Here is a 12,374-nt window from a genome sequence, read left to right as displayed (position 1 = left end):
AAGGTTCCTTCTCTCCATCACTGCGGAGATTTATTAATTTAAGAACATTGTGTGATAATAGAAACTAATAGAAAACTATTAGATAGATAGATAGATAGATAGATAGATAGATAGATAGATAGATAGATAGATAGATAGATAGATAGATAGATAGATAGATAGATAGATAGAAAGAAAGAATTCTTTATTGGCCAAGTGTTATTGGACACACAAGGAATTTCACTTTGTTGTTGTTAGTGAGTTGTTTATGAGAATAAACATATTCTGTTCAAAGCTCTTTGGTAGAAGTCCTAGATACAAATATGACAGACAGACATACAGACAGATACACAAAACACACACACACACTTCATTAATTAAATCCTTTGAACAGAAAGCTCTTCCTTTCAGAACTCTTTTGCTACTATCAACTATTTGCAAATTTCCCAAGCCAAAGTTCTCATCTAAAATCTTCTGAGTAGAACTTGTCTTTTCATCTGATGATGAAGGTTGAAACAGGAATACTTCAGAACAATGTATGCTTCCATGTGCCTTCTATGGTGGAGCACTTGGGGAAGAACTGCAGTCTAATCCTTCCTGGATTCTTGAATTCTCTTTGTCCACGGGAGTAGCTACTTTTCTATGCTTCTTCACTCAACTTTGCTTTATCTTTCTCTGCTCTTCATTCCTTCAGAAGCAAGACACTTTGAACCAAGTAAGACTTGTTTTGCAACTTAGGCTCTCATGTGCTGTGTTATTTGTTGCTTTGTATGGTTGCTTTGGCATAAACTAAGATTTCACCCAGTTATGTAAGTTTATATTTATGATAAGAAAATTAAACCTGCACATTATTAAACAAAACAAAAAGCTAAACCAAACTACTTATCCTGCAGAGGGATAAATATTTAGGGAGTAAAATAAATTAATCCTTAAAATTTGAAACAGCCCTGTTAGAATGAACTGTAGCCATAAAATACTGCAGAAAGAAAAAGCAGAAAAATGTCTATTTGAAAGAGAATGGAATATATTGTCATGGGAAAAGTCACGACTGGCAAAGATGCTCCAAGCTGTATTCCATATATCACAGCATCGGGTATGACTTATTCCCCATTCACCCAAACCACAAATAATGAAAAAGAATGTTGTGGTGTTTTATCTGAAAACTTTTGGGGAAAACAATTTAATTGACAAGGAAAATAAAGAGTTATTGGGGGTGGGCTTGGCAGTGTTATAGCAGGGGTGTCAAAACTCCCAAAACAGGTCAAGTTGTTCTGAAGAGGTCATAAATTTGAACACTTGCTAAGCAACCAGCTATTAATCAAAGACCACTTTTATTTGGTTTGCCTTAAGGGTTTCCTTTAATCCTTTGGGGGATTGGAAAAGTTTCAGATGTAGGAATCCTCGTAGGGGGAAGTTGGATTGTGACCACTTAGCCGCACCCACCCAGTCACATGACCATGAAGCCATGCCCGCTCAGTAACGTGACTATGAAGCCACACCCACCGTCACATAACCATCAAGCCATGCCCACAAAACAAGCCACACCCATAGAACTGGTAGTAAAAAAACAGAACCCACCTCTCTGTTATAGGATATCATAGCATAGAGCATATCAGTCCAGTTATTTGGGCAACTGAATAGGGTAGTGACAGCAATGCCTGTTAACTGTTGTTAATCAGTTAGATTAAACATTGTAGGAAATATAATAGGCTTGCTGCACAATTATGAATTACTGCTATAATTCACAGAATGCAAAACTAAGAGCTGGCAAGAGCAGGTTTTTTGGCAGCTGTTACCTTTGATCCCTTCTCCTTCCTCGCTTTTAGCTGCCTCATTGTTTTTAAGCAACTTTTATTATAAAATCACTATGGAAATTGCGAGTTTCCTTTAACCACTGCCTATCTTCCATTAGCTACCCCAGAGTTCAGCATAATAGAAAGCTCAAAAGAGTTCCAGCAATTAAATGTGGGCAATGTGTCCTTGTTTGCTGGGTAAATCTGAAATAAGTGTGTGTTTGTGTCCTCTTGGACTAAGATCAAATACTTTTTCAGCCAAGCCCATTCTACCTATGTCACTAAAAAGATTTCAATACCTTTTTTAGGATTAGTTCCAAAAGCTTGTGCTGAATGCTTTGCCTTTTGTGGAGATGCTCAAAGAACTTTAGTTGTGTTGCTTACTGAGGTTTCTACCTTCACAACTGCTACTGTTGTCCTGCATATATGCATGTATTGTGACACTGATTTCAATATGCATGTTAAGAAATATATTACTGTGCTTCCTCATAGCATACTTAAATATATGTTGTATTCCTGAAATATAATGTTAATTATGTGCATTATAGCACATGGGAAAGGGATTTCTAAGTGTGTATCAGTCTACAGGTAAGCTGCAGTTCTATTGAATACCTGTAGATGATTTTCACGATCCACGGGTTTTGCCCCAAACACCAGATAGGTCTCAATGTTCTGTGCATAACATTATTTTCTTAAAATTTAAATGCATGTTTTTTTCTTTCTTTCTAACATATCAACTGGTCTCCAATGTGTCTGATTCATAAGGCAATAGGATCTACATGGTCAAATAACAAGGAGAACCTTTGTCCAAGTTAACCCTCAAATCCAGGAGATTAAATATTACATTGATCAGATATGCTTTAATCCAGACACTTTTGATCTACCTACACTGATGACAAAGTTCTTGATCTATTTACACTATGTATAAATTACTACCTTAACAGTTGTATTTATTAATTTATTCCTTGATATGTTTTTTCTTCTACCCTTCCATCATCTAGCTCCTCAATTTAGAGCTTCAGTTTAAAATGGGGAGGAAATGTAACGGTAAGATTTAAAAAATATTTTTAAAAAACACACTTATGTCTTTTACTTCCCTCCTTCCTGTTAGCCTATTGACTATGAGGGATTCCAATTGTTTATGAGAACGTATCTGGAGGTGGACATTCCAGAAGAGCTCTGTGAGCATCTCTTCATGTCCTTCAAAAGAAAAGTTGGCCAATGTTCTCTCGAGAACCAGCAGCAAAGTTCCAGTATTTCACAGCTGAGCAACCTTGGTAAGCTTTATGTTTCTTTGCTGCTTCAGTTCTCACAAATGTGGAAATGGGTAACTCTGGAATATTTCGAGATGTCTTTATGGGCAGATTTGTTTCCCTCAAAGTGTAATTGGGGTCTGCCACCAAATGAGGCATTGTTTACTATCTTCTCCTTAGGATCCTCTTATGCCCATTCCAGGGTATTCTGTTCTGTAATAGAATAGGAATAGGAATAGGAATAAGAATAGAATAGAATAGAATAGAATTCTTTATTGGCCAAGTGTCTTTCGTGCATATGTTCTCAATGTACATAAAAGAAAACAGACATTTGTCAAGAATCATGAGGTAAAACCCTTAATGATTGTCATAGGGATCAAATAAGCAGTGAAGAAACAATTGATATTAATAAGAATCTTAAGGATACAAGCAATAAGTTAGAATCATACAGTCATAATTGGGAGGAAATGGGTGATAGGAATGATGAGGATAAACTAGTAGTAATAGTAGTGCAGACTTAGTAAATAGTTCGACAGTGTTGAGGGAATTATTTGTTTAGTTTTAAATACAAAATTTAAATTATGTATTTGATTTTATAAATTATTATTTATAAAAATAATTCTATTTAGTTTCTTTGAATTTCCACTTATGAAATGGCGTTTTACGGCCTTTAATTGTCATTGGACTGTGTTTCTCCCTTAATTTTTTTTCCCATCACAAAAATATTTTCATACATAGCATTCACGTTCAGTTTTCTGTAGCTGTGTAATGGCAAGTTAAGTTAAGGTGATTTGGATTGTGAACTCAACAAATTATTCTATAATCATTTTATGACACATTAGGTCCGGATGCAAGGGCTTGATTTGAGAGCCAGGTATCTTTGATTTTGTTTTAATTAACTCCTTTTTAGTGTTTATACAAAAGGGAAGGTGTGCATGTATGTTCTTCAATGTGGGTATTCATTCATTCCACAAGTTTCTCTAAATAATGCTTTTAATCAACTAGATCTGCTTTCAAAATATAGGGAATATGGAAGGTAGTTTGTAGCAATATGAAAGGAGATGTGATTTTCATAGTGTCTGTTAGGGAGGAGGGCTTCACTGGTCTGCTGAAGGATAAATGGACCTGAATGTAAATGACCACTTGCGACTGCTCTTACAACCATTGTAGCTCAACTGCACAGCCATGTTGATGTTTGTCTTAAAATGGTTGTTTCATCATTTATTTTACTACACCTTAGCAAGTAAAACTGGTGGTGTTGCTGTCTTCGGGAAAAAGATGCTATGTAAATGTAATAAAGTTCAAAAATTCTGGAAACAAATACAAATGGAAGTGAATAAAATTACGAATGGTAATTGGAAAATAACTAAGGAAGCAGCATTATTGATAAAAAATAATGAGGTAAAAGAATACGAAGAAATAAAAATTGCAGCGATAGAAAGTGCCCAGGCAACTATAGTGCTTGGGTGGAAAGATGACAATAAATGGACGATTAAAAATTGGTGCAGATACATGGTGGACCACATTCACTATGAAATTATGGAAATTAGACTACATAATTATAATGAAGGAAAATTAGCAGCAACAATGAGGCGGTGGGAGAAGGTTAAAAATTATATATTAACAACATCAGTAAGCGATGCAAATGTAAGAAATAAAATTCAATCACTCTATAAAGGATGAACAATGTAACCCAGAGACAAAGCAAATGAAGGATATAAAATGGATTCTTCCCTGGTGAAGGGATTTTGTTTTCTGTATGGTGATGGTACACTTTATGCTTTCTGTTTTGTTTTTTGTAAAATTCTAAAAAAATCAATGAAAATATATTTTTTTTAAAAAGGGGAAAAGATGCTATGCACATCGTAAGCTACTTTCTGGATGGGGGGGGGGGGGGGAAACCAAGAAAATTCAAGAATTTTCATGACCCAAGCTGACAAAATTGGCAGGAAGAGCGAAAAAGGGAATTAAAAAAAAAAAAGCCATCTATTCATTTTTCCCCACCCCACATCCCTCTGCATGTAGAATCTCAGCTCTATCAGGAGTTATGAACAGGAGTGGCTGCCACATGTGAACTCCTTTGCCCTGACAAACATTATGCACCCATCCCTGTCTTCTTCTTCCCAAAAAGCTCCTGCTGCTATTCCCATGATAGGGCCAAACTGGGCTAGATAAAGGTCTCTCCACCTAGTCAGCTGCGGTCTACAGCTAAGGCACAAGCAGCAGTGTTCTGTTTTGTCTCATAATGAGCCGTGTTATGCTTCCCCACAGTTGATTGGGCTAAAATTGTTTCTACAGCAATGCTTTTAAGGGTAAAACAAAATAGTGTATGTACCTGCAGCTCTGTATTCTGCCTAAATATTTATTAGTCTTTTGTGGAATAAAAGTAAAATATGCAATTGCGATTGCAAATTTGCAATGAATATTGATCAATTGATGTCAAGTGCCCATTACTAAAGCTTGTGCATGTTCTTATGTTTCTTTTATGTACTCAGAATCCAAGACTCTTGATACAGGCATATCCATCCAGACAGAAGTTGCTTGTGCTCCTGTTACAGGTATCCAATATAAGTGTTTTAAGAGCTGCACCATCTTTCATATTTAATAAGGAACTTTTATGGGCACCAACAGGTTTTATGCTGTAAAAACAAATACAAGGGACTACCCAGTCTCTGGAATCCTCCACTGAAACATACAACAGCAGCTAAGTAAACATGGTAACCAAACAATCCTTGGGTGTCAGGAGATTTCCCATTATTTCAGAGTGGTCTGGCTTTTCTAATCCTTATCCCTCGCCAGGAAACAGTTGCTATGGGGCAATACGTCCTTTTTTTCAGTGCTGTGTTTCTGGTTTTTTTGATATCTCCACTACCGTTCTAGTTAGATACAGAAGATAATCAGATCAGGGGTGGGTCCTATTTATTTTATTACTGGTTCTGTGGGTGTGGCTTGTTTTGTGGAGGTCAAGTGGGCATGGCCAACTTGTAAAATGTGGTGAAACTCACTTAACAACTCTCTTGCTTAGCAACCAAAATTTTGGGCTCAATTGTGATCATAAGTTTTTCTTCCTTTCCTTTCCTTTCCCTTCTCTTCCCTTCCCTTCCTTTCCTCCCTCCCTTCCTTCTTCTCTCTCTTTCTTTCTCTCTCTCTCTCTTTCTTTCTCTTTCTCTCTTCTTGGTGGAGGGTGAAGGAAGAAAAGTGCTCTAGGACTGGGATAGTGGGCAGTCCAGCTCGGCAACAGTGCGTCCCCTATTATGTGCTGTCTTGGAGCACCGTTGCCACCACCGCCACCCCTCTTGCCTTCCTGGCTCCAACGCCGGGACCAGCAAAGAAGTGCAATTGAGTGGGTCCAGGGTGTTAGTATGGCAGCGGCAAAGATTCAAGCAAGTGGCGGTTTATCTTCGTGCAGTTGAAAGGGGATGGGTCCACACCCCCCCTTCACCATGCCTGAGCATACAGCCACTGCATTCACCTGTCGCGACTCCAATGGCGGCAGCTTCTGGAGATGCAGGCTCATCTGGAGCTGCTCCCCTGCAGCTTATCATGCTGCCCCCTGGTGTGAAGGAACTGCTCCAGATGAACTATCCCCCCCTTGCTCTGCTTGAACATACAGCTGCCATGCTTGTCTGTCATTGCTCCAATGGGGATGGGGATGTAACGTGGGGTGCTGAGCCCACTGCCCTAAGCTGGAAGAGGCAGGAGTGTGCCAGTCTTGCCCTACCCGAGTATCTGCCATTGCCACTGCCCCTGCCCAGCTGGCTCTGGCTTGCTTCTGAGCTAGGAAGCAGTGGCCACTCTCCCCTTGCGACAGAGTGGGCAATGTGGCCCTCCACTTTGTTAGACCTCATCAGCTCGTGATGAGCACTGCCTTCTTCTGGAGTTGCACCTCTTTAGCAGGGCAGGCAAGAGCCTAGAGATGCACTGAAGTTCTCCCATTTTTGACTTGGGAGGTAAATTGTCCAAGATCTCAGACTCACTAGCAAGGTTCTATTGAGAGTAGGAGCTGGAAGGGGACCAGTGGTCGGTAGTTTCTTCTCACCTGGAGGTTTAAGGGAAGCGGTAGCAGCTGAAAGCAATGAGAGAGAGACAGAGAGAGATGGAGAACCAAATACTTGGTGAGAGGCTGCATGGTTTCTTTCCTTTCTCTCTCCTACCTGGGTTAATGACCTGATTAGATTAGAGTGGTTGAGGCTATTATCAGATGAGTGCTCAGCATCTCAATTGTTAAAATGCAAGCCAGTTTGAAACTACAATATACTGTAGTGTCTCAGAAATAGCCATGTACCAGCTTCTTGCCACATTCTTACTCCATCCCTCTCCCAATTAGTATAAAAGTTATAAAATGCTCAAAAGTATTAACGAAATTAAATAACATTTTCTGGTGAATTACTTACAAGGATCTTGTTACTAGGATTTCCAAAAGGATGGTATATGCAGTTACTACAATTGTTGGTTACTAAATCACTGGCGCTGAACTTGGGTTTTAAAGCTGCAATGCTTTTCATGCTTACTTGGGAATTACACAAAGCAGGCATGGTGTACCTTCTTTGCAACCGCTGAGTATCTTTTCCTCTTGGAGTTCCAAGCTGTGGGGAGGGGGCACAGCTGCAATGCAGGCAACTTCAGGGCCTCCTTCCCTCAGTGGTTCATTTTCTTACCTCTTGGTGGCTATAGCAACTTTGTCCTTAAAGGATACTCCGCACCTTTTGATCTTTCTCAGGCGGAGAGAAAGCAACCCTTTGAAGGGACTGATTCTGCTGCTTACCTTGGAAGCTGAGAAGCGTCTTTTCCCCCTACCACTGGGGAGCTGCCTCCTTCCCTGGGCCTCTGCTCGCTTTCACCCACTGCCTCACTGAGAGAGAATCCAGATTTTAAGGCATTTGGCACATGTACAGTATTTAGAAAGAAGAGTCTTAGATCCAAGTGAAAAGTTTCCAAATGCCAAAAAAGTGTTTTCCTCTCTCACTTTCCTGATTATTATTATTATTATTTATTGGATTTGTATGCCGCCCCTCTCCACAGACTCGGGGCGGCTAACAACAATGATAAAAATAGCATGTAGAAATCCAATTAATAAAACAACTAAAAACCCTTATAATAAAACCAAACATACACACCAACATACCATGCATAACTTGCAATGGCCTAGGGGGAAGGAATATCTTAACTCCCCCATGGCTGGCGGCATAAATGAGTCTTGAGTAGTTTACGAAAGACAGGGAGGGTGGGGGCAGTTCTAATTTCCAGGGGGAGTTGGTTCCACAGAGCCGGTGCCTCCACAGAGAAGGCTCTTTCCCTGGGGCCCGCCAAATGACATTGTTTAGTCAACGGGACCCGGAGAAGGCCAACTCTGTGGGACCTTATTGGTCTCTGGGATTCGTGCGGTAGCAGGCAGTTCCGGAGGTAATCTGGTCCCATGCCATGTAGGGCTTTAAAGGTCATGACCAACACTTTGAATTGTGACCGGAAACTGATCGGCAGCCAATGCAAGCCACGGAGTGTTGAAGAAATGTGGGCAAATCTTGGAAGCCCCATGACGGCTCTCGCGGCTGCGTTCTGCACGATCTGATGCACATTGAACAGCTGTGCACCCTCTACCTCCTCCTTCACATCCCATTTTTTTGAATTGGGGAGGCGATCGCAGCGCTGCCTCCTGAAAACACTTTCCTTCCTGTCTTCAAACTACACAGGTTGACGGCAGTCAGCTTCTGCTCTTGGCCCGGAAGAAGTTTTTGTACAAAAGAAAAAACGAGCAAAAAATAGCTTTAAGAACCCCAAAACCAAGAGGGCGGTGCATGTGCAGTGCCAGAAACTCAGCTTCTGTGCATGCGCAGAAGAAAAACCCAGAAAAAATCTCCCCCTCCAAATCCCCCCTCCCAAATATCCAATTTTTAAAAAAATATATATGGCAGTGTCCTCAGACCAGCACTGACCAAATTGTTTCTGTTACATCATCATAATGTCACCAGCGGGTTGCTACCAGTTCGGGCGAACCAGTCTAAACCAGGAGGAACCCACGTTTGAATGAAATGAAATGAAATACATATAGGAATCAAGAATGAAGAGTTTAGTATTTTTAAATGTACAGTGTTCCCTCGATTTTCGCAGGGGATGCGTTCCGAGACCACCCGCGAAAGTCGAATTTCCGCGAAATAGAGATGCGGAAGTAAATACACTATTTTTGGCTATGAACAGTATCACAAGCCTTCCCTTAACACTTTAAACCCCTAAATTACAATTTCCCATTCCCTTAACAACCATTTAGATTATTACTCATCCTGTTTATTTATTAAAGTTTATTTTAAAAAATATTTATTAAAGGCGGATGAAAGTTTGGCAATGACATATGACGTCATTGGGCAGGAAAAACTGTGGTATAGGGGAAAAAAACCGCACAGTATTTTTTAATTAATATTTTTGAAAAACCGTGGTATAGACGTTTCGCGAAGTTCGAACCCGCGAAAATCGAGGGAACACTGTATATGTAACCTAAGTTGCAATCTGGATTGATTATATTATTAGCGATATGAGTTTTATGAAGATGAATTTGAGCTGTTTCCATGTCACCTTCTTATAACACTTAATGCGCCATTTACTTCTCTATTAAATTACTAGATTAAAATGGGAAAATAGTAGGAGAGTCTGGTGGGCCATATGGTAGGTAGGAAAAGAGAGCATAATTATTACCAAGAAGAGCTTATGCAAGGACAGTGCAGAAAAAGTAAGTTCATCAGAGAAAACAAATTTGTAAATTCATCAGAAAATTATAAGTTCCTCAGAAAAACAAATAAAAGATCATCAGCTTTATGTTTTCAGCTTCCTCTGACAAAATGAATACGTTTTTAATCATTTCAATATCCATGAAGGGTTTTTCATGTCATATCTATATGAAGTATCAAATAATTTAAGCATCTCAGGATTAAGAAATATTTTTGTCACTTCATTACTGGCAGGCTTCTCTTAGATGACTGGAACTACCCAACCTTTTTAATTATTTTATTTATATCCTTCCATTATTATTTTTATAAATAATTCAAGGCAGCAGACATATCTAACACACCTTCCTCCTCTTCCTATTTTCCCCACAACAACAACAATCCTGTGAGATGAAAAGTTTAGAGAGAGTGACCGGCCCAAGGTCATCAGGCAGCTCTCATGAAGGCTAGAACTCACAATCTTCTGGTTTTCCAGCCTGATTCCTTAACCACAGTCATGATTTATGATTGGCAGGGGAAGTCTAGTTTTCTTTGTCTTGTGAATTATATAAAATCTATTTTAAAGTATATATTATTGTTTTCATGCTTCCACCCTGAAAACTGAAATAAATCACAGCAACTCTATAAACTGCAAGTTTCGGGGATCACGTACTGTATAATCCTGGTGTCTTAAGTTATTCATGTCTCAGGATTTACAAGAAAATCCTATGCCTGTGAAAATCTATTGCATAAAATAAGGTCCAATTATATGTGGGGCGCCAAGGGAATGTACACAACAATCAAGGAGGGAGGCGCACAAAGTTAATGTTCTGAGCCATGCTGGCTGAGATTATGGGTTTGGAAATAACATGGAAAGGAAGCCTCCATTTTGAAAAAAATTAATAGAAAACATCATGTTTCATTATGATTCATTTCATGATTCATAAACGGAGGCTGATTTGTCACTTTGTTTTAAATTATAGGGATCAATGGGAAAACGCTTCTAAGTGCCATGGGAAAGCATACACCTGAATCCAAACGCCCCCAGACAAATTTAGCCGAGCCACAATCAGCATCTCTCAGTCCTGTTCCAACATCCCACATCAATGTCCTTGGGAATGCCTCACCTAGCTGGTCCAGATCATCGTCACAAAAGTCCACTGCTGGTAACCCTTCTGCTCACAACTCCTCAGGGTCCTCCAAGTTTTCCTCAGGTTCTCTGCTTACCCCTCAATCTCCAGGTGAGATCTGCCTTTCTTTTATGGAGGCATTCCTATATATTTTCCAGTCTCACCCACATAAAACCATAGTAAAATTCATTTCACAGGTCAAAATCATAGCATGGGATACACATCTGATAAAGAAGCTTGAAGTGTAAGGTGAGCGGAAGTGATGTATTTTTGGCCTGCGTGAGGGCTCAAAAAAGCAGAAATATCTACCTTAGACTGAGAAAATGGTTTTAAAAGAAATTTGCAGCATTGACCAATAAATTACTTCCAATGTGCTCCTTGTTTCAAAGACCCAGGTGCATTTATCTCCTATGGGGAATTAATCATTTTGAAGGAATTTTCACCCAATTTACAACCACATTCTGGAATTTCCAGAATTTCCATTGCTAAGCAAGGCAGTAGTTAAGTGAGTTATACTTGATTTTAGGACATTTTTTGCCATAGTTGTTAAGTAAATCACTACCGTTGTTAAATGAATCATGCAATCTGGACTCCCCCATTGACTTTGCTTATCAGAAGCTCATTGAGAAGGCTATAAATGGCAATTATATGACCCTAGAACACTGCAATTGTCGTAAATGCATCCTGGTTGCCAACTTTTCATCAGATGGCCACGGGGATGCTACAATTGTCATAAATGCAAGGACCAGTCATAAGTCATTTTTTTCAGTGCTGTTATACCTTTGAACGATTGCTAAACAAATGTTGAAAGTCAAAGGCTGTCTGAAAACTTACTGAGATTATTTTATCTGATGCTTGAGCTTCTTCACTTTTATTCCAAGCATTCTGATTTCAGCAGTTTTTGGTTATTTTTTATGTTTCTGTGGTTGGTAAGAAGGGTGGTGTAAGAGTTGCTTCCTTCTGAGTTGTCATTCAAATATTTTATTATGTGGTAAGAGCAGCTGGGATGGCGAAGTCACCGGGTGACCCAATGTTTCCACCGTACTAGTTTATGCGCAGGGAGTGAAGGGTAAATAAGGAAGATTAGAATTTACTGGTGTACTAATTTCTTTACCCACACTTATTTCTTCCAAGTCACATCTTCCTTTTTAGGTACAGGATACAATCTAATACAGGGGTCATCAACTGGTGGTCTGTGGACCCCTGGTGGTCCGCGAGAAAATTTTGGTGGTCCACAGAAATATTAATTGCATTAAATGCTGTTTATGTATTTCAAAAATTCATATTAATGGTCCGCGGGATTTAAAATTATGAATTTAGTGATCCTTGAGGTCTGAAACATTGGTGACTCCTGATCTAATAAATATATTAATCATCTGTAGTATACAAAATTGCATACTGTAACAACATGTTAATTCACACAAGAGAATAATTCCCTTGTTCTCCCACCAATGATCTCTCTAACATTAGAAAACAGCCCATGGCAATTGGAAACTGCCATGCACCATTCTCTTGTTAGGTGTG

The 12,374-nt window shown here is 39.4% G+C and overlaps 1 protein-coding gene across 3 annotated transcripts in view; it reads left to right on the top strand.

Annotated features, from left to right (window-relative positions):
- The window catches only part of DGKG (diacylglycerol kinase gamma), a 165,049-nt gene that overhangs the window by 57,397 nt on the left and 95,278 nt on the right, over positions 1-12,374 (top strand). For 2 of the 3 annotated variants that reach the window (XM_070753132.1, XM_070753131.1), the window contains exons 4-6: positions 2,884-3,049; positions 5,521-5,583; positions 10,704-10,961. In XM_070753132.1, coding sequence (XP_070609233.1) covers positions 2,884-3,049; positions 5,521-5,583; positions 10,704-10,961 — 487 coding nt within the window. The remainder of the gene's footprint in view (positions 1-2,883; positions 3,050-5,520; positions 5,584-10,703; positions 10,962-12,374) is intronic. The other variant, XM_070753133.1, reaches the window with a different exon arrangement.

This window comes from Erythrolamprus reginae, chromosome 5 (genome assembly GCF_031021105.1).
Source record: "Erythrolamprus reginae isolate rEryReg1 chromosome 5, rEryReg1.hap1, whole genome shotgun sequence".
In the NCBI taxonomy this organism is placed as follows: domain Eukaryota; kingdom Metazoa; phylum Chordata; class Lepidosauria; order Squamata; family Dipsadidae; genus Erythrolamprus; species Erythrolamprus reginae.
Note: the sequence above shows the minus strand (reverse complement) of the source record. Positions and strands in the feature narration are given on the sequence as shown.